Below are 22346 nucleotides of genomic sequence, written 5' to 3'. Positions count from 1 at the left end.
GGCCCTGTGGGAACTTCTTTGAGTCTGTTTGTCATCATTTGCACCCATTGCGATTTGGCTGAGTGGCTCTCTGTCGCCCCCCTCTGGCAGTGTCCAAGAAGCACGGCAAGCTGATGGGTTTTCTGAGGACCTTCATGAAGTCTCGGCCCACCAAACAGAAGCTGAAGCAGCGTGGCATTCTCAAGGAGCGTGTGTTCGGCTGCGACCTCGGAGAGCACTTGCTCAACTCCGGACTAGACGGTATGCGGAAGTGATTAGTGATGATTTGTGATGAAAGATGATGTGTTTTCAGATGAAAAGGAGAAGGCATTGTCATTAGGACAGTTCTAAAAGCAGGAGGTAAACTATTCCAAAGGACCATAGATATGGTAGAGGAATTGTGTTGAAATTATAACTGAATACATTTCAGTTGGAAAAAATTTCTAAAATGATTAATGTTTAGGCAGATTTGGTGAAATGTTTCATGGAACTTTCTCGTGAACAATCATGAACTCGAGTTGTAGTGCAGTGCTGTACTTTCTAGAAATAGTGGTTGCCTTCTGTGAATCTTCCTGTGTGTCTCTCCCGTGTAGTTCCACAGGTGCTGAGAACCTGCTCCGAGTTCATAGAGAAGCATGGCATTGTGGACGGCATCTACAGACACTCTGGAGTCTCCTCCAACATCCAGAAGCTCAGGTGTGCTCCGTCTTCACCTGGCCTCTATATAGACTGGATTTACCCAGGTGTATGCTGCAAAGCACAGCTGGATTGGTCTTAGAAGAAGACATTTGTGATCCACATGAACACGGTCATTGCCTGATGTTGGGCCATAGTCGAGCACTGATCTGAATCACGCATGCACTACACATGGGGCACATCATATATTTTTGTTTTTCAAATACATTATGAAATGTTGCCGCAACTGTTAATACTTGAGCATGCGTGACTTACGTCTATGTTCGACTCACATCAGTCACCACAATAATAACACTAATTAAACATGACTGCTGCAAAGGACGTCTTTCATGAAAAGCTTTTTCCACCCTCAGGCATGAGTTTGACAGCGAGAACGTGCCGGACCTGACGAAAGAAGTGTACATGCAGGACATCCACTGCGTTGGCTCCCTGTGTAAGCTGTACTTCAGGGAGCTGCCCAACCCGCTTCTCACCTACCAACTCTACGACAAGTTCGCAGTGAGTGTCCGTCCGTGTCGCCCCTGCCGGCTGACCGGCCCCTCTCTGACCTCTACACCCTGGCTCACAGACCGGAGTCAATAGACCTTTTTTACAGCAGCCATTTCTGACATGAAATGTATGGCAGACCCAGGTGTTACTAATAACATTAATTGAGTTTCTGAACAGAGATTTCATCAACGTATTTAGTTTCACCTGTGCTTGCCCTACCACTACGTCAACATGACGTGAGAATGAGCATAGCAACGGGAGGGCCTGTCTCTAACTTGGTACACTATTGAGGCCAATGGCCACTGGCAGTGGTATTCGTACTTATGGATTTGCCGCAAAACAAAACAAAAAAACAGACACCGCCAGTGTGCTATGCTCCGTCAAAAGTAATTGAATTCTAAACTTTGGCATCACATGACTCATGTCAGACGTCACCAGTGGGCCTGGTCCCTGACATGATACTATTGGCCTGCTATTCATGGGTTTCATCAGGTCCCTTTCCACAGGTGTATAAAATCAAGCACCTAGATTATGAATGCAGACTGTATGGTGCCTAATTAACCCACCTGTGGAAAGGAACCTGATGAAAGCCATGAATAGTTACATTGGTAATGACATGTGTCTGATGTGGTTGGTAGGGAGCAGTTTTGCTTCAGTCCACTGTAAATGATTCAGATAAAAGCATTTTAATGACATACATGTAAGATACAGTGTAAATGAACTGTGTAGATGATTTATAATATACAATATGATGCTACTTTAGAATCAGTTTACACAGGAAAAACGTAAAGAATATGCAAATACATATAGCCTCCTGTATGTGAGACCCTGTGAAAGGCTTGTTCATTTCTCCACTCACCCACTCATATTCATTCATCTCTATGTGTACAGGACTGCATGGGAGAGATGACCGACGATGAACGCATGGTGAAGGTTCATGACGTCATTCAGCAGCTGCCGCCTCCTCATTACAGGTAATATATACGCACAAGCACACACACACACACGCACACACACACACACACACACACACAGAAGAGGGTAACATACCAACTGCAGACCAGAGTCAGTATCTCTGACAGATTAATGTTTGTGTAAATAGACTCCTTTGTAGTTGTATTCTCATATAATTTGTGTGACGTATTAACAATTGACATAGCTACAAAGAGGTCAGTGAATAATTGGATGGTGTGAACAGGGTTTTCTAGTGTGGATAGACTGATGATGGCAGGTTTAACTGATGGTAGCTAAGGGTGTGAACAGGATTTTATAGTAATACATGAGACAGACATGAGAGACATGATGCCTGGCTAAGGGTCTGATGTATGTCTTAGGACACTGGAGTTTCTCATCAAACACCTGGCCCGGCTGGCCACCTTCAGCGAAGAGACCAACATGCACGTCAAGAACCTGGCCATAGTGTGGGCACCAAACCTGCTCAGGCAAGTGTGTGTGTGTGTGTGTGCTTGTGTGTGTGCTCGTGTGTGTGTGTGTGTGTGTGTGTGTGTGTGCTCGTGTGTGTGCACAGGTGTGTGCGTGTTTGATCATGTTTGAGTGTGTGTATCGTGGCGTCTGTCTGTGCAAACACCTGTGTGTCTGCTTGTTTGCTCGCCCTTCAGTAGCCACTGTCCAGGTTTCGTGCATGATAGCAGGTTTGTTTTACCTGCGTACGTGTGTTTTTGTGTTCTACCTATGACTAACTGTCATTGTGTCGCTTGTTCTCACTGTCCTTCTGTGTGTTGAGGTTGCTTGTGCACTGTTTTTTTGTGTTTGTTTGTTTGTGTGTGTCTGTGTGTGTGTGTGTCTGTGTGTTTTACCATATCCAGACATTTGTCTTGGTCCTACTTTTCACCGGGCCAAGGCAAATGTGTGCACACACAGTGTCTACAAGACATTGCCCACACCCAATTTTAATTGGTAGTTGGTCATGTCCTCTATATGCAAACAAATGATTTCAACCGAACTGTTTACATGAATACTAAATAAACGAACTATTTCACTAACTAATTAATTTGCTTTTACATGGAACAAGCATTTAATCATTAAGGAGTTGTATTCACGCCATGGGAACGCATTTGTTTACATAAATGTGTGTTGTAACCACATAGGGAACACCATCGCAGAAAGAAGAAATGTAGTTTGGGGCAGCCGTGGCCTACTGGTTAGGGCTTTGGGCTTGTAACCTCAGGGTTGCCTAGTCCAACAGTTTACATGGGTGGATTTTTCAGTCAATCGGTTATCAGAACAGAGTACACCACCTCTGATCGGGCTGAATCAGATCGGTTGAGGTGTTCACACGAGACATTTTTATTCCAATTCCAATTGAGCAATTTTGAGCGATGATCTGTTTGTTGTCAGATTAAAAGTGTGTCCATGTGAACTACATAGGGGGCTACTGATAACAGATAATCTGGCTGGCTCTGTACCTGTTCAGGAGTCATATTAAGAATGTTTCTGACTGTTTGCGTTGGTGTGACCCCCCCCCCCCCGCCTACAGGTCCATGGAGATCGAAGCGGTGGGCTTGAGTGGCGCTGACCCGTTTAAGGAGGTGCGCATCCAGTCGGTGGTGGTGGAGTTCCTCCTGTCTCACGTGGACGTGCTGTTCAGCGACACCTTCACCTCGGTGGGGCGCTTCAGCGCAGGTACGTCACCCCACAAAACAGTGTGTGCAGCAGTGGGGGGGGGGGGGTTGGGCTTTTTGCAGTGTCCTTCTGTTGGTCAAGAAATGCGTCCCCCTTTCTGTTCAGTTAAGTTGGGTTCTGTTCAGTTCAGTTGGGTTCACATCGCTCTTGCATTTGTGCTCTTGCATCTCATTCAGTGTGTCTGTCGTATCTCCATGTCAGTTTTTCTTTTCAGCTCATGGATCCTCACCTCAGCTTTCCTTACTGGATCTGTCCTGTGTCTGTTGGTGTTGTTGTTGTTGTTGTTGTTGTTGTTGGTGTCGTTGGTGTTGTTGTTGGTGTTATTGTTGCTCTGTGAGGAGTCTTAAGTGTGTGAGTGGCGGGCTATGTCTCTTTTGTTGTGTGCTTATCAGCTGGGCGTGCGTGGGATCGCTGGCTCGTCTCTGGTCTCTATGGTGATGAGCTCGTTCTCTCGTCTGTGATTGTGGTGTTCTCTGCGCTTGAGGCATCGCGGATCCTGGTCTGTGTTCTCTGCCCTGCAGGATTCGTTGCTCTGCAGGATTCGTTGCTCTGCTCCTTGTTGCTTGTGCTTCACTGAATATGAAATAATAAGTGGGATGAAATGGCTTGAGCTGGAGCCATGTAATTTAATATATGCACACACATTAGCTGAAATGGTAAATCAATCTCTGCTTCTCCTCCAGACAGCAGAATTGTTATGAATATTTAATGCTGTGTAATGTCTAGAGATGATATTGTCTACTTTCCCTTATTCACGACAATATTAGTAGGTACCTGACCCTATTTTCGAACAGCTTTGATATTGTTCTTGATAGTGTATTTGGTCAGAAACAAACGTAACTGCTGTACTTGCTACATTTGATGCATTCATAGTCATTTGATGCAGAACTGCTTGTTGACAGAGCTCCTCAATTGTAATGTTTTGCATTAGCTCCGGTAACAGCCTGGTCATTTCCACCTTTGAAAAATCTCCTTTCATCACTGGATGTTTTTCCCCCCCATTGTTATTTTCCATCTGATCTTTTATGGAATCAACTGATGTAGCTTTTTCCTACATATTGGCCATGTCGTGTGATATCCAGTCCACCAGTAAGGTTGAGTGGTCAGTGCCGAACATCTCTCTAGTGCTCTGGCCTCAACTGAGCAAAGTGTGTGTTTCCGTAGCAACGGGCAGGGCAGGGCCCAAGCCAGTGCCACAGCCCCGGAGGGCGCGTCTGGTGAGTCTACAGGAGGCGCGGCGTGAGGCCCCGGGCGGCCCCGGGCCCCCCATCTCTGAGGAGACCGAGGCCGACATCCGACGCTCCTCCGTCTACTGACGGGGGTCCTCCTCCTCCTGCACTGCTAGTTCCCATGGAGATTTCATTTAATTTGTCATTCTGGTCTTGGTGTTTAGTCCTGTGTTTTTTTTCTGTTTTTTTTTTTTTGCCATATTTTTTACACGTTTTTTTCACTGTGCTACATGGGACGTTTGTGGGATCTGTGTGGATGCTCAATCAGAGATAATCAGTGGATGTTTGGTCTACAGTGTCATCCAGTCTCATTCATGCTCATTCACGGGGGCTCGTTGTTTGGCTGTAATTGTCAGATTGTCAACTGACAGAAGTAATCTGTGCAATACGCACACCGCTTTCTTTCAGTTCTTATGATTATGAGATTATGAATTCTACCTATGTTTAAATGTCAGGTGGTCTTAACAACTGGATTTGTGTGTTTTAAAAAATATATTTTATTGAAAAACTGGCATTTATAGTGTAAGGAACTCCTTCATGTGTGATATAGCAGTTTAATGAGCCAGCATAATGTGAAATTCCTATTAAAAGTTGAAAGACACGTTCCAAGCTCTGTGTAGATGTGTATGCATGTGTGTGTCAATGTGTGACTGTTGTGTGCTCTGCTGTGTTTTGACTATTTGCTGTCTTTTAAGTGGATGAGGTCGACCAATCAGGTAAAGATATCAGACATCTTATTTACCACTGTAGCAATGTTGTTGCCGCCGCTTATTAATCATCAACCTAAACCACTTTATCCGAAGCTTTCCTGCAAAAAAAGTGGTTTTTGTGTGCCTTTACCAGTGATGTTGATTTAGAGTGTGTAGAGCTCTACAAACGGTCAATCCATCGCTACCCCCTGCCCAAAAGTGCTTCCTCCTTTGCTTTGTAGTACCAAGATGTTGTGACACGATCCTGGTACCGGCTCCCCCTCCGAACAGAACCGTGTGCTGCTCTGCTCCCATTTCCCGATCATTTTGTCCACTGTGCCAAGTGCTGGACCAGGCTTTTAATTCAGAAGTTGTGTCACAAATGTGCAGTAACCTTGAAGTACTGTAGACCTGCACTGGGCCTGAAGGAAACCAAACGGGTCCACGCCTGTGCACAGTGTGTGGGATTGTGTCGGAGCGCTGCTGTTCCAGTGCTCTGAATTCTCTCGCAGCTCTCCACGCTTCCCTCCCTCCCCCCCCCCCCAGGAGCCGTAGTGGCCTCGCCATCCCTGGCTGCGCGACAACACGTTGTCATTCCCCTGATTGTTCCCCAGCCCTGTGTGTTTTGTTCTGTCTGCGCTTCCTCCACCACCATTATTGTCTGTCTCGCAGTCTGCAGCCTTCCCTTGTTCTATTATTAAATACACTAATATTGTTGTTCTCTTCTTTTTTTCCCCCCTTCTTCCTACTTCTCCAATCATTTCACTCCTTTCTACCCTCGTATACCGGCTCATCTTACCTTTCGTCCATCCTCTATACCCTCACTCTGTCGCTCTTGTCTGTCTTCCCCTTCGCTCCCTCCTCCTCTGCAGGACGCCAGTCTCTGACCAGGCCCAAGTCCTTTGTGTCCACGCGGCTGCTGTCTCTGGAGGAGGCCCAGGCGCGCACACAGGCGCCGCTGCTCCTGCAGGGGGCTCCACTGCCCTTCCAGGGCCAGTTCCACACTGTGCTCGACTTCCCAGAGGACAGGTGAGTGTGCCGGCCCTGAAACCCACTCAGACCTGCTCGTCTCGTTTTGGACGTCTTGCCCATAGCCTCCAGGTCATAAAGTAGAATATATGACCTTATTATTGTCATTGCATAGCTGTACAATATGTAGTGAGTCTCCCTAAGCAGTGCATATAGTGGAGACAACACAACAAGTAGTCAACAAATGCATACAACGCTATGCACCCTTATCATTGTTAGAATCCACATTTGTTTCTTCTCCCTGCTGCAACATAGCTTGGGTGCACTCTGACTTCTAAAGCCTGAATACTTTGCTTAAAGGTCAGGTGTTTAGCAGAGAAGTGCTCTTGGGGTAAATAAAACATAGCTAAAGAAACCCTCTGGCCCTTCCTAAGCCTAGGCTTGTTTGTTTATAGTCGGGTTCCCATGCTCTGGGCGAGACCTGCTTAGGATGCCCCACCTGCACCTGGCATCAGTCGCCAGCCACACCTGACACACCTGATTAGACTTCTCTTATGCGTGTGGTGTACAGATGAAAGACAAACGCAATGTTGCTGCCTTCAAATTACCCAAATGGTGGCTTCCGATTTGTTCTGTGTATGCTGTATGTAACTTGTTGCTGTATGTAACTAGTAAAAAAAAGCCCTGCATATTGGCTGTGCATTGGGTGTATAATAGGGGTCACATGATCACTTTTAATCACAATAAACAAAAAGGTTATTTGGTGTGACTCATTCCTCTTCCCCTTCTCCCCTGGGCCCACTCCCACTCCACCATCTCACCCCAAGGAGGAAGAGGAGGATGAAGGTGCGCAAGGCGTCTGGAGGAAGCTGGAAGACATTCTTTGCCATCGGGAAACCTGGGCCAGGGCGACGCAAGCCCATGAGGATCAGCTCCCTGTTCCAGCCGGCCACCTCTCATGCAGGTATGAACATGTCGTTCATCTCAAGGTCAATGCTGCTGGCGAAAAGTCTCTCGACATAATATGACGTAAAAGAGACCAATTTTGTCTATGAAAGCCTACATAGACTCCGTGACATCTTGCAGATACAGTTGTTTTTTGTCGAGCAACACTTGTCACTTGAACTATAAATTCACCTTTATTCTTCTCTCACAGTAGTAACACTGGCCAATGCTCCTCATTGAAATTCAAGTTTTGTCACAATCAAGGACTGCTGTTTTAGAAGTACACTACCAGTCAAACGTTTTTCACACACCAACTTATTCATGTCATTTGAAAATAATTTAGGTGTCTTTAAAAGTGTGAAAAGTCATAAAGGTAAATGATGAAGAATATAAAATATGACATATAGGCTATATATTTATACAGAACTTTTGAGAGCAATACTGAAGACGATAGTCATGTTTGGTTTACCACACACAAGCTGCCTGTCTGTCTGTCTGTCTGTCTGTCTGTCTGTCTGACTGTGGCTGCTCTCTTTCCCAGGGTGCCGTGTGGATAGCGTGACGCTGCGCTCGGCCAAGAGTGAGGAGTCTCTGTCGTCCCAGCACAGTGGAGCAGGTAGGATGGCTTGCAGGCTAATGATGGCCGTACACCAACAACCTCACTGGACTGAATTGCATTAGCCTACTTCTTGGCCAACTTCAACTCCCCTCTGCTTCTTACTGACTGAAAGACTGGTCCGCTATGAGTTGATGTGATGGTGTTGGGGAGATTTTTCAGACTTTTTGCTGCCTCCTTGTGGTTCCTTTTCTTCCTTTTCTCTTTCCTTTCACCCTCTCTCCTTCTGTCCCTCCTCTCTCTCATGATATCTTTCTTTACCCCCCTGCTGGCCTCTACTGGAATTTTTGTGTAGTGTACATTTGAAGAATCTTACTTCAATTATTTGTTTCATTTGTGTCATTCTATTGGTTTGTTCTTATCTCTGATTATTCTGATTACTCTGATATTGTTTTATTATACCTTTTTTTACCATGATACAGCCATAGATGCTGATCTGCCATTCAACTGAACCACTACAATGGTTCTTGTTCTTCAAATTCAAATTCTTGAATTTCCCCTTGGGTATCAATGAAGTATCTATCTATCTATCTATCTATCTATCTATCTATCTATCTATCTATCTATCTATCTATCTATCACTACTGTTCCCCTGTCGCTGCTCGATCACCAACCGACACTGTGCTTCCCCCCCCTCGCCCCCCCTCTCCTTCCTGGTGCAGGTCCAGGCAAGCTGCAGCGTCTGCGTCGCCCCCGCTCCAGCAGCGACGGCCTCTCGCTGGCCGCCTCCATGGACCCCCAGCTGGTGCCCCAGCGGCCGCCCTCCCGCCTGCCCAGCAGCCGCTCCTACGACAGCCTGCTGCCCGAGGAGCGCCGACGCGCCGCCGCCGAGGAGGAGGCGCAGGAGGAGGACGAGGACGAGGAGGAGGACGAGGAGGAGGCCGTCTACATGCTGGCCGACTTCTCCCAGGACCCGGCCGCCTCCTGGATGGCGGAGGACGTCATCGACTTCAGCCCGACGTTCCTGGAGGACGGCGGGCCGGTGGGGCTGGGGGGCTCTGCGGCGGCGCCGGTGCCCGGGGGCAGGGAGTCGCCTCCGGCCGCCACGCCGCCGCCCTACCGCTGCCTCAGCCACCAGAGCCACGCGCACGCCGGCAGCCAGCGCTCCATCACCGAGGACCCGGACTCGGTGCTCAACCAGTCGGAGGCCGGCCCGCGCCGGAGCCTGATCCTGGCCGCCACCGCCCCTCAGGCGCAGGTGTACTGCCAGCACAGGCCCTCGGCCGCTGTCGCCGCCGGCCCCGCCCCCGGGCACGGAGAGTCCAGCGGGAGCCCCTCCCACAGCCAGACCCCCTCCGCTGCAGCACTCTCCGCGCCCCCTGCCCAGGCCCCTCAGGAGAGGCGCTCCTTCACCCGGAAGGTGGTGCACGCTCTCTCGCCCAAAGTCCCCAAGTCGCCCCCGCTGGACATCTCGGACCCCATCGCCATCAGCGTGCCTGCTAAGGTGAGGGTTAGAGTTATATTGTACATTTCATTACCTTGTAGTTCCAGAACATGTATTTCACAAGAAGTATCATTTGTATCAATTTAAGGTAGCTAAAGCAACAGCGAAGAGGAAGCTAAATATCTAAACACCATCAATCGCCAAGTTAACACTGATAATGACGACCAGTGTCGAAAAATTGGAAAGCAGAAGTTGTTTTTAACATCGCTCTAGTATTGTCAAGGTTAATTCCATGGAGAGGGCTAAAAGTAGTTGGGACTGTTAAAACAAGCCTGTTAAAAAACATACAATATAATAATATAACGTGAATGTTGTGGCTATTGCATAGTGGAGCACTCATTTATGAATGTTTAAGAATGGTCAACAACTCCGACAGACCTATGCCTTTACTGGTGTGTGTATTAACAGCTATCTACCCCACAGGTTCTGGAGATGATTGGCGGCCGAGCTGGCGAACTGCAGCCCGTGGCACAGGGAGGCGGGCCCTCCCAGCCCCCCCAGATGATCTCCATGCTGCTGCGGTCATGTGACTTCCAGCTGACGGAGAGCTGCCAGCAGGAGATCAGCAGCAAGCTGGGCCCGGAGGCCAAGATCAAGGGCCCCAGTGAGTACTCCAGCACAGGACACCAAAATAGAAAGCCCAATTTAACAGTGGCCTAGTACTGGCTCACACACATCAGATTAGGATCCGTTTCAGAAGTGGGTTGAGTGCCCGAGAAATTGCAGCGTCGAAATCGGGTTATGACGATTGACAAAATTATGTCATGACATAATCACAATGATGCGCATAAGATGTGTTTATTTGAGATGAATGCTTCAGTCCATAATAAAGAGCACGAAACAACTGAAGTATTACCACTGACAAGGTTACCAGTTTGGTTGAGGTTTCGTATGCATTTCCAGCACATCAGTCCACTCATTCATGTTATAGCAGGGATTCCCAAACTGTGGTACGTGTACCACCGGTGGTACACGAGATGAAAAAGGCAATGGCGGAGAGGTGTTTAAAATGAACTTTTAAAGTCGTTTTGAATTAATTCATGAATAAATAAATCATTTGGAATCAGGTCATAATGATATGGAAACATGAAATTAAAGGATATCTTTTATGAAAGCTACGTTTCCATTAAAAACGGATGGTGGGGGCACTCAAACCGAGAAGGTGGTACGCAGGGAAAAAAAGTTTGGGAACCGCTGTTAATAGCATCTAATTTTCACTTTCCTATTGTTTAGATATGAACTAATCCCAGAAGTAACCTGTGGTCTATTTTGTCTTCGTTTAGGCATCATGGGACCTACTGGCGTGCCTTTGCCCGCTCAGCAGCCCCCTCCACCCCCACCCAAAAACCCTGCGCGCCTCATGGCCCTCGCTCTGGCCGAGAGCGCCAACAAAGCCCTGCGCCAGGGCGCCTCGCCTCCCTACCGCCCCCCGCAGGCCAAAACGCAGGCCTCCGACGCCACTGACTTGCGCTTCCAAAGGTCGCTGTCTGCAGACGCGAGCGAGCTGCTCTCCTCCGACCCCAACCAGCTGTACTCCACCGTGAGGCCCCTCTCAGTGTGGATGGCCGAGGGAGACGACACGGCCGCGGCGGAGCCCACCGACAGGCCCGGTCAGGAGCAGGAGCCCAGGTCTCCCCCAGGACAGGTGTGGGAAACGTGTCCAAACTCTGTGTGAACAGCCGATCTACAAAACTATTTGTTTTTCTTTTTCTTTCTTGTTTTTTGTCATGTGTGTCATTCCACTGCACCTACCAGTTTCCCCAATACACTAAATATTGCTCATTTTTAAATGCAAATTGTGATCTTTGATGACCTTCACTATAGGCTAGCTAAAAAGCTACGAAAAGTAAACAAAGGAGGAGGTATTTGAAGGATAGTTAGAATATAGTAATTACTATATTATGATTAGGGAGAGGTATTTGAAAGATACTCATTTCTCAAAATCTGTGAAATATTGTGAACTCAGCTATTTGTGTCTGATTTTGGCCTCCCCGTTTGCTGCCCGGCTGATGCCTGTGTGTCGTGTTTTGTTTGACAGGACACAGGGACCCTCTCGTCCACTACCTCGGTGTCGGACTCGGGGGCGTCCAACTCGGAGCTGTCTGCTGGGAGCTCGTCTGGCGACGGCGACCAGACCCCCAGCCCCATCTACAAGAACCAGCAGCTCTCGCCCTCAGCCCAGGGCGGCCCTCCCTCCGCCAAGCACAGCCCTTCCGCCTCCTCCGACGCCCCGCCTCAGAGGAAGCCCCCGGCGTACTCGCGCCAGTTCTCCGCCCCGCACCTCCAGCAGCAGCAGCGGTCCCCCGGCGGTCTGTCCAAGCCCGCCGGTCAGCCTCCCAACCCGCCGCACTCCCAGCTCCTGCACTCGCGCTCCGAGAGCTCCCCACTGGCCCAGGTCCGTGCCTTCCAGCCCACCCGGCCCAAAGTGCCCCCCAAGCCCCTGGACCTGGCCCCGCAGCGGGCGCCGCTCTCCCGCGCCGACCGGCAGGACTACTCCCGCCGCTCCCTGGACGCGGGCCGCGTCCGGCGCATGATGAGCCAGCCGCAGGGCACCCCGCCGGGCCTGTCCCGCGCCTACTCCGAACGGGTGGCCGGCACCTCGGACCTGCTGGCTCGCTACCACGCGGCCAGAGCGGCCGGACTGCCCTTGCCACCTCCTCCACCGCTCCAGCAGCAGCAGCAGCAGCCCCCGCCCGCTTACATCCGCCCGGTGCCGTCCTCCTCCGACGACCCGGGCGTGGTGGAGAACTTCTACTACGAGATCGCGGCGCCCGAGCACCCGCAGGCGCCCCCGAGCTACGCGCGCCACAGCTACATGAACATGCGGCTGGACATGGAGGGCAACTACCGGCCGGCGCCCAACGACCCGGCGCTGAACCAGAGGCCGGTGTCCAGGGGGCACCACCACCACCACCACCACCACCCTCAGGCCCCCGGCGGCCCTGGCGGTCCCGGCGGACGGGTGCCGCAGCTGTGGTCGGCGGAAGCCACCCGGGCGTGGGCCGCCGCGCACTCCCACTCGTACTCCTTCTCCCACGGGCACTCGCACCAGCAGCAGCAGCAGCGGGCGGCGCTGGACGGGCACGGCCCGCGGGCGCAGCAGCAGCGACAGACCTCGTCCTCGGTCCGGCTCCCGCGCAACGAGCTGCACCCCATCCCACTGAGCCCCGCGGCCGCCGGGGTCCCGCTGTCCGTGCACCAGCGCGGCTCCGCGCGCTCCCAGCGTTCCCAGGCCTCGGCCGAGCTCGCCGCCGCCGCCGCCTCCTCGCAGCTGCACCCGTACTTCGAGAACGGCAAGGTGTGCTACCGCTACGTGGAGACCGCGAAAACGGACGAGCCGCCGGCATCGGCCTCGTCGCAGCACGCCACGGCCAAAGCGCCTCACCCGCAGACCACTCAGCCCTCCCCCACGCAGACGCCCAAGCCGCCTCCCTCCAAGGAGCACGCTCAGTCCCAGCCCGAGCCAGTTTACGTCAACTTCCCGTTCGCCAGTCCGCAGAACGCCGGAGCCGGCACCAAGGGCTGGCTGACCACCGACCTGGACGGCGACGCCTCTCAGGTGTCCGACCCTCTGGCCCCTCCTCCCGAGCCCCCGCCGGAGGAGCGTCAGGAGTCGCCGCACCACGCCCCTCCGCAGGACGGCCCCCCGCACGACGCGGAGAGCCCCTGCCACGGCGGTTTGGCGCTGGAGTCCCGCTCGCTGGACATTCCGCAGTCCACCCCGTCGGAACTGGCGGCTGCCGCCCACTTCCGGAGCCGCTCGGACCCGCAGAACTCCGGCGCCGAGAAAAGCCAGGGTCCGAGCCAGTGCCTGAGCGGCAAGGAGATCGCCTCGCTGCTGATCGAGAAGCTGGCCGAGGAGGAGAGCGAAGCGGGCACGTGCACGGTGGCGTCGTCCTCGACCTCGTCGTCTCCCCGCGTCGAGCACCCGCCCAACCCGTACGCCGGTCAGCAGCAGGCCCAGCTGCAGCATCAGCAGCCCCCACCGGCCTACAACGTCTACACCCCGGCGCCGACCCGCCACAGCTCGCTCCGGGACCCGTCGGCGGCCTTCCACCGCCAGGACCCCTTGCGCAGGTCCTCCGGCGGCCAGTACCGGCAGGCCTTCGACGTCATGCCGTCGGGCGACCAGGTCCTGAAGTACTACCGCAGCCAGGACTTCATGCCCGGCTCCCAGGGTGAGTCCCTGGCCTCCAACCCCTACCCCCCACGGACTCACTATCCGGACGCGGCCTACCAACACCGCGGGCCCCAGGACCTGCGCCCTCCCTACCCAGGCTCCCCTCACGCCGCCACCCCGCCCTCCGCAGCCTTCTCCAACCTGGCCCTGGGCACTCCACGAGGGTACGCCAACCAACCCGGAGGCTTCCAGTACAGCCAGTATCCGGTCCAGCCCAGCCCGCAATACCCCCCGCGGCGGGATGTGGTGCTGGACCCGTCGCTCCGACCCCCTCCGACCTATCGCAACCAGAGGGGACTGGCCAGACAGGGCAGCCTGCCGGGACCCAACTGGACCATCCACACCGAGGGCCAAACAAGGAGCTACTGCTGAAGAGCAGTGAGGCTCACGAAAGCACACAAGCCACCAGGGGCCACAAGGGGGCAGCAGAGGCCCATGGCAGGAGCTTCTCTTCCGTATCAAGACAAGAGCGAGACAGGTGTTCCAGGGGTAAAGGGAGCAGCTTTAGACAACGCATCTATGCCTACAGCACTACAGGGACTTGTCAGTGTTTGATTGTTTCAGGACTTGAGGACGTTATAAGAAAGGCTTTACACGCATATCTACCGAGATGTGACATCTTACAAGATCTTCTCCTTCAGGAGGAGCGGCATCATTTCATGAGGGTCCCCGTCCGTCCAGTCTCACCCTGTAACAACCCACCCCCCCCCACCCCCTTGCGCCTCTTTAATGTCGGATACCCCACACCCCACATTACCCTCCTGACCCCTCTCACTTGATCGGACCAATGAGAATGCAGATATGGCATGAAGGAGGAGGACAGATCAAAGAAAAGAACCGTTAAGTGGCTTAGATTTGAAAACATTCCAGAACAGACTGTGCTTGCCCAGTAGGGGGCGTAGGAGAGGCGTGTAGCTGCTATGCTTTTTAGTGGAGTATCAGGTATTCCTGCACACCTAGGTTTTGTTGACTATATTTTTCAGGTGTAGGTCTCATTGGTTTTCGGTTAGCCTACTGTATCTCTCGCACACAATAGCACAGTGGAAATTGTACAGGGAAGTAAGTTTAGTATTTTATTTTCCTCGAGAAACCTGAAAAAATATTCTTTCAAAAGCTGCTGGTAATTTTAATGGACTTTCAAGGCTTTTTTAAAACTCTTTCTTCATGTGAATATTCGGCTGTGACATGTTTTCGGTAGTTTTGTTAATTGCTTTTTACATTTTTAATTTATTTTAAGTTTTTCCATTGTGAAGTCATGTAATATAGTTTTCTGCTCTTTTTTTTTGGAAGAATGTGAATAAGTAGAGTTAGTTTGTCTTCATCCCTGAACAGTATGTAAGTGTGGGAGTGTATGCACGCACTACTAGGCGTGCTTGTGTGTGTGTGTGTATGTATGTATGTACTGTATGTGTGTCCTAACAGCTTTATCTGCCTCGGTAAGCTACAAAAAGCACATTGTTAGGAAATGTTGCTAAAGAAAAACACTGCCTTGTGTTAAAGAAGGTGATCAGTCTAAGGAGCACTCATGTTCCCCTCATGGTTCAACCAGTGTGTGTGTGTGTGTGTGTGTGTGTGTGTGTGTGTGTGTTTGTATGTCGAAGTGTGCGTGTGTTTGGGAAATGTTTCCTGATGTCGTGATCTAAATCTACACATCCTTCAAGGATGTCTTCTTTTTTCTTCTCTTGAACAGCCCCTAATAATAATCAGTTTCGCAATCCAGAACGATCCCCAATGCATTGTGGTCTGTAATCAGCATGAATGTTTATTGATCGATGGATAGTTCGTTTTTTTTTTTTTTTTAATTCTTTATAATTCATTTGGAGTACAGTGTTTCTCCTCGGTCTGTGCATGAGAGTGTAAGTGGAGGATCTTATTTTTTTATTTTTCTTCAATGGTACTGGTAAAAAGGTAGAGTTTTTTTTTTTTGAGTAGCGTATAGCTATTTCATCCAAACAGATCGCTTGATCTCTATATGTAAGTGGTAAACAATAAGCAAGAAATGCCTGATGAATGAGTGGGCGTCATAGAGGGACTCTGTCCTTGAGTGAGACGTACAGTATAAAGTTTTGAGGTCCAGAGTCACTGCACATGCATTTTGTGCTTCCTTCCGTTTTGTCCCTCGCTATTTCCATCCAACAGGTTAATACGTTAGTCTAAAAGATGAGCTTTGCCACACATATTTGAACAGTTAAAGTTAAAGTGATTTCTGCAGAGTGCTTAGCACTTCTACCATACCAGTAATATCCCTGTTATTTAGTTCCCTCCAAACAGCACTGGAAAATGAAGGGGCTGCATGGTGGTTTTTGGTTGGGCGCAGAGGGAAAAAAAATGATAAGAATGAGGAAAGGAAATGCATAAAATTTGTATCGGGTGTTATTGAATGATGGCTAGATGTGGTAGCTTTTTTTTACCACCCAGCAAGTCGTTCAGTGCTTTTGGTGCCTTTCTGGTGGAACAATCAGTGATCTGGAAACTGAACCGTAAAAAAAAACAAAAAAAAACAAAGATGTAGAGGCGTGGCTGTTATCTCATCTACAGCCTGTGAAAACACAAACGAGTGAGAGCAGCTATATCTGGTCCCAGCACCAGATAGCCCATGCCCTCGACTACAGCACAACTGTTGTCTCTCAGAACCCCTGTAGACGGAGGACAACGTTGCACACTTTTTTTGTACAATGTAACTTAACACCCCCCACCCCCCACCCACAGTGGTCTTTGACTTGGGCTATTTGCTGTGATGGTCTGAAAGGTACACGGTAGAGCATGTATGGTATCTTAACATATTTTCGTGGTACAAAGTGAGCCTTGGTGTGTGTGTGTGTGTGTGTGTGTGTGTGTTTGAGAGAGAGAGAGACTGCTCCCTCTTTTGGACTCATATCTATGCAGTGAACAGTGAAGTACATTGAAAGGTTCTTTGAAGTTAGAAACATCCTCCTTTAAAATGGCTATACTACCTGTGTGTGTGTGTGTGTGTGTGAGTGAGAGAAAGAGAGAGAGTGTGTGTGTGTGTGTGTATGTGTGTGTGTGTGTGTGTGTGTTTCTGTCAGTGTGTATGTGTTGGTACACGAATGCACTGTAACCTGAACTTTCAGTCCAATGTTCTCCCTTCAGCCTTATAGCACTTTGCAAAAAAGGCAGTTCATCTTATTTTGTAATATTTTCCAATGTGTGAATAAAACGTTGATGGACACATCGATGACACAACCTTGTCATTGTCCCTTTTATTCTTTTCTTTTCAGTCTACTGCTTTAACTGACTAACTATGACCTGACATGAAGTTTATAGTTCAGTCTGTGATGAAATCCAGTTTATCAGCTGAAATCAGCCGAAATCCTTTTCTTCTATTCTTGGCAGACATGCTGCAAATTCCTCTATCCCATAATGCGGACACTTAACTTTTTCCTCTATTGTTTGCTGTAATTCGAGTGGATTGAATTTTATTCAACACCCAACCGATACCAAGTCGGTTAACCTGTTTGTCCAGTTCCAGCTGCCTGATCAGTGTACACCCAAAAGAAGTGGAAACAAACATCATCCTGGTTTCCACAAGTCAGGATATTGTTCCCATGGTGTGTCTGCTTGTCGCACAAGGTGTGTAGCAATAGAGCCATGCGCTGGGTGTGTCGCAGGAAACGAAGACTATTATTACAGCATTCAAGTCATGAACACACGCAGTCAAGATATTTTCAGAGATGTGCTTTTATTTATACAAATACAGTATATTAACTCATTTAATAATTGAATTGTGTTGTCTAAAAGATTGTTAAAATTGAGAGCAAAATGTAATAGATATAAATTATAACAGATAAAGCCCCTCTGAAATCAAGGTATTCAAAAATTGTTACCATCTGGCAAGTTGGTTCTTTTTTTTTTCAAAAGAAATGTCAAATACAATTTAAAAACAAACATAAAAGGCTACTGCCAGACAATACCATAACAAGAGATATACAGATGAAGATATGTGTTCTTTACGTAGTCTGAGGGTATATGAAACGCCATCTGATGTGCTGTGGTTGCAGAAGAAATCCCTTTTCTTCAAATCTTTAGGTAGTACCCCATGGTCAGCAGCATTAACCAGAACTAAAATAGACAAAACACTGTTAGTGTTAGATTCACAGAGATTATATTCTGTGTTCGAATTAGGAATGTCACCCAATACATGAAAGTATCTTTTTAGAATAACAGTTAGGGGGGAAAAAACATGAAAATAAGTAATTCAGTTTGGTCATGCAAAGATGTGACTTGATTGCCAGTGGTGATGCCATTAGTTATCTTTCCTCAGGACACTTCTTCCCTAACTGAAATCTCCACACAGGTGACATATCACCTTTACTGTATACAAAGTACCTAATGTAAATGTAAAACCTAGTATAGCATCTCTACTGTGAATTAGATTAAAACTGATCTGATCTGATCTTTTTTTTTCATATGGAAAGGGAAACAATTAACAAGTCAAGAAAACTCACCATGAACATTAGGACCGAGAAGCCGTACCAGCTCACAGCCCACGTGTAGCGACTAAACACTGACTCAATGTGATCAAAACAGCCCTGGGGAATAAACGGTCCTTTCATTTACCTCAGCAATCAACAGAGAACATTACTCCTACTCCACATTAATAAAACACAGACCAGCAAAAACATATTGAAAATAGTAGGGATGACTGTCAGATATTTACAGATTGGTTCATTAAACTGAGGGTGCTTTCACACCAACAGCAGTTGGTGCGCACCAAACGATCCGTTCGAACCAAAAGCTCTTAGTTCGGTTCGTTTTCGTTGGTGTGAAAGCATCAGCCGCATTAAATCAAGCAGACCGAGACCGCCAACAAGAAGCACCAAATGGCAGACTCTGGTGCGGTCCCTCTGGTGAGAACGCAAACTGGGGTCCAAACCATAGACTGTAGGTCAAAATAGTGAGTCAAAATTGGCGCTTATTTCTACAGGAAGATAAATATTGATGAAACGTCAATCGGGCCAATTTTTGGTTTGTTTGCTGGTGTGAAAGCGGACCTCACTGAGTCTATGCTACATACTGTAATAACAATTTCATTGCCTGATGCATACCAAATAATCGAACTAGTGGTGTGAAAGCGGCCAGAGATGCAACACATTGATATTTCAATAGCTGATAACAGAACCACTGTATTTTTTATGGCAATGACAATATAGTCAGGTAGCTGTTGAATGTTCAAAGAACACAGTCACAATCAGTCACAGTTTCTGACTTGAACATTCCATGTGTGTCCAACAGGGATTCAAAGTTGTCATGTATGAATTAGCAATACTAACTTATTATCATAACTAACTGTCTTATTTATTGAAACTACACCTATTCTGTTGCACTGTGATTTACCTGTGTGAAATGTGACGCACTGTGATCTACCAGTGTGAAATGTGAGTTCATCTTCATATGCCTGGGTAAAATGTGATGCAGATGCCCACCTTGGTGAAGAGGGTGTCGGCCAGCCCTGCCTTGCAGCCCTCCACGTCTGCCACCTCAAAGTTGCTGAGTCTCTTGCAGCACTGCTGGGGCCATGGGTACGTCGTGCCGTATGTCATCCTGAATGTGGAATTATACTCTATCCAATCCTGTGGATCGTCTGCGCCACAGCATTCAACCTGAAGACAGGGGAAGATGTAGGAGGACAACATTTAGAGTTCATCGCCTCTGCAGCACCTGTGTTGCAGCGGTTAAACAAGCAGTAGGAGAACATTCAGACAGCCATCATCATCTGATGATGTCATGGTGCGTTCATCAAAAAGCAGACTGCACACTGCGTCAGATGTTCCCAGAAACTTTCCATATGCAACGTAGCTGTACCTAGCTGTAACGACCATTTAATGGTGGTCACTGAAGACTCTTAGCTGACATATGACCCGGGGTCCTTCACTGCAGTGCACTCAGTTGACTCATTTCTCCTGACAAGTTGAGATTGCCCTGATTCTATGTTTCCCACACACCACTCCGGTAAACCGGTTCTTTTACTGACATCCAACAAGAAGACATGTTGTGTCAAGTCAGCACAGAAATAGACACATGGTACTGTAGTGGCTCGAAAGGGCGTCGGTGCAGGGTGTGGGCATGACATCCATGACAAAATCACATCAAAATTAAGAGGTTTCAGTCAACAGTTAAAATTGAATGTGACATGTGACTGCTCACCTCACGCATCACCCTGTTCCAGGTCACTGTAATCTGCTGTCCTGCAAAACTGTCATCAGCGTAATATTTCAGCATCTGTTTCTTCACTAGGTTGCTGTTACCCACCAGCTAGAATCAAATGGAAGAAATGAAAACATCAAATCAGGTGGCCTGATACATCTAGCCTACTTCTAAAGACCCCCGCACACACACCTCCAGATACTCACATAGTCTCTGTTGGTAGCTGCTGTGATGCAGGATGCACATTCAAAGATGAAGATTATAAACATCAATATCAGGTACTGTGAAACAAAGAGAATTGATCACTGAGGTTATTCAAAAGATGGTTACAATATATAGTTGACATATCTATCAGCCCTAATTTGAATGGGCAAGGTGCAACATCTTGCAGAAAAACTGCTTGTTGACAGACTTTGCAGCATAGTCTCACACTTGCCACACATCTCATTCATCTCTACTTTAATGCTCTTACCAGCAGGATGAGTAGACGACTGCTCTTCCAAATGGCCAAGATGCCGAAGACAGCAGTGCAGAAGAAAGCGAAGCCAGTGAAAATAGCTATCCATGCCCCGGCAAAGATATCGTCCTTTCCAGAGACCCCTGATATGGGATACAACTCATATCCATCCACCGCCACCCAAATGGCCAGAGCAAAAAGAGCCAGGCTTGCTGCCTGTTGGGGAAAATGCAATTGATTGATAACAGCAACTCAGCCAGAATAAGAGATGAAATACAAATACAATTGCATACATATAGGTACTTTTGCTAAAGCTAACTGCAATAAGTGTAAAAACTGCAGTTTTGCAAGTATCATTTTGCAGTTCATGCAACAAATGCAATATTGTAGACACTGCATTACACAACACAGAATAGTGAACGTTACTGTTTTTTAATGTAGAAATACAACATTTTGGACAGGAAAACTCTATTATAGTACATTGTACTTCGGAAAAACTACAGAATACCTGCCGTTTTTGTACCATTAATTTTGTAAGGGTAGGAGAAACATCAAGGTGTCATGCAAGGACACTTACTGCTCCAAAAGCATTTAGAAGAATGAGAAAGATCTTGAAACAAGTGTTTCCTCCATCAGCCATGGTGAAAACGTGTGAACCTCAACTCCTCCTGCTGTCTATGGACAAAGTAGGCTAAAGGCAAGGACATTATTTGATATAGCCTAGCATTAGCAGACCATAAGTATCAATATTGTGTAAAACAATCCAGACCCACAGTCGCCGTGTGCTCACACACCGTGTGAGAAACCAACCCAGCGGTCTAACACGTCTAAACAGTTCTTATTATTAACCAAAGCTGTGAACAAATGTCGTAAAACAAACATTTATTTAGTCTGTGTACTAACCCCACAAGATAAGAAAGTTATTAACGGAATTCAACAAAGTCCTCACCTGCGCGCAGCTCCCAGGGACCGCACCTGTCGATCCCGTTACACTCACTTCTTGCAAAGACTTGCTCCAGTGGAGTGAAGTTGTGGTGACGTCAGTGTCTCATCCTTTCAGTTACAGAATATCCTCCTAGGGTTAGTCCTAGGCTAATGTCATGTGATAAGACGTCAGTTTGGATCCTCACGACAACCACGCGGTATAGTCTGATATCAATCATGGAGCAAACATCAGTTTGCGAGTGTGGTGTATTCTATAGGCGATGGAATAAGTTGCCCTATGCCTAGGACCTTGGGGTCATATAGGGCCTAATCATGACATCTGCTGGACGGTTTTGGTTTTGTTGGTATTTTTGTTACAATGGTATGTAAACCATTGTAACCGGAAAGTATTCAAAGTCAAACCCCTTCTACATTGTGTTATGTTTCAGACTCATCTTCAATTAATTTTTCTCATCAATCACTCAATATTCCAACATTCTGTTTTGTAAATTTGTAAAAAAGAAATAAATAATTGGTTGACATCAGTGCAACTCTGTGCCTGGCTTCTTCCACACACAGTGTTGGGAATTGTGGCCAAATAGTTCAGTCTTTGTTTCATCACACCAGATGATTTTACTTGTCATGGTCTGAGAGTCGTTCAGGTGCTTTTTTTTAGCAAACTCCTGGTTGAGAGCTGCACTGATGTTAGTTCTTCTTTACGCTTATCTCTCATCCTCTCAAAGGAAGTCTGGATCTCATTCATAGAGAACATTGGGTCCTTGGTTACCTGCCTGTCCAAGACCCTTCGTCCCGGATTACTCAGTTTGGCTGAGCGGCCAGATCTAGCAAGACTGTTGGTTGTTCCCAGAGCCATACAGATACATGTATCTACTGTATATGGCTCTGGTGACTGGTTGTTCC

General features: G+C 48.2%; 2 protein-coding genes across 7 annotated transcripts in view; one reads left to right on the top strand and one right to left on the bottom strand.

Annotated features, from left to right (window-relative positions):
- Nucleotides 1–17071, top strand: part of arhgap33 (Rho GTPase activating protein 33) — a 46258-nt gene extending 29187 nt beyond the window's left edge. For all 6 annotated transcript variants that reach the window (XM_062538673.1, XM_062538672.1, XM_062538668.1 and 3 more), the window contains 13 exons: nt 91–240; nt 573–675; nt 1029–1173; nt 2056–2138; nt 2499–2606; nt 3662–3807; nt 6598–6754; nt 7522–7658; nt 8181–8255; nt 8918–9699; nt 10123–10303; nt 10983–11344; nt 11738–17071. In XM_062538673.1, the coding sequence (XP_062394657.1) occupies nt 91–240; nt 573–675; nt 1029–1173; nt 2056–2138; nt 2499–2606; nt 3662–3807; nt 6598–6754; nt 7522–7658; nt 8181–8255; nt 8918–9699; nt 10123–10303; nt 10983–11344; nt 11738–14251 (4943 nt within the window). In that variant the 3' untranslated portion in view covers nt 14252–17071. The remainder of the gene's footprint in view (nt 1–90; nt 241–572; nt 676–1028; nt 1174–2055; nt 2139–2498; nt 2607–3661; nt 3808–6597; nt 6755–7521; nt 7659–8180; nt 8256–8917; nt 9700–10122; nt 10304–10982; nt 11345–11737) is intronic.
- Nucleotides 17072–17566: 495 nt separating this feature from the next.
- On the bottom strand, nt 17567–21573 carry upk1a (uroplakin 1a). The gene is made up of 8 exons (XM_062537706.1): nt 21451–21573; nt 21079–21192; nt 20517–20717; nt 20251–20325; nt 20045–20152; nt 19324–19500; nt 18346–18429; nt 17567–17959 (listed from the first exon to the last, which is right to left on the bottom strand). The coding sequence occupies exons 2-8, from the start codon at nt 21139–21141 to the stop codon at nt 17915–17917; spliced, it is 753 nt and encodes a 250-aa protein (XP_062393690.1). The 5' UTR covers nt 21142–21192; nt 21451–21573; the 3' UTR covers nt 17567–17914.
- Between the last annotated feature and the right edge of the window lie 773 nt (nt 21574–22346).

This window comes from Sardina pilchardus, chromosome 6, assembly GCF_963854185.1.
Source record: "Sardina pilchardus chromosome 6, fSarPil1.1, whole genome shotgun sequence".
Lineage (NCBI taxonomy): Eukaryota > Metazoa > Chordata > Actinopteri > Clupeiformes > Clupeidae > Sardina > Sardina pilchardus.
This window is presented reverse-complemented; position numbering and strand designations above follow the sequence as displayed.

Excerpts from the sequence above, each read along its gene's own strand:
- upk1a (XM_062537706.1), bottom strand. The coding sequence starts at position 21,141 with ATGGCTGATGGAGGAAACACTTGTTTCAAGATCTTTCTCATTCTTCTA. Across the intron at positions 20,326-20,516 it reads GTCGTCTACTCATCCTGCTG|TACCTGATATTGATGTTTAT; the intron begins GTAAGAGCATTA and ends TTTGTTTCACAG. Across the intron at positions 20,153-20,250 it reads CAGCTACCAACAGAGACTAT|CTGGTGGGTAACAGCAACCT; the intron begins GTGAGTATCTGG and ends ATTTGATTCTAG.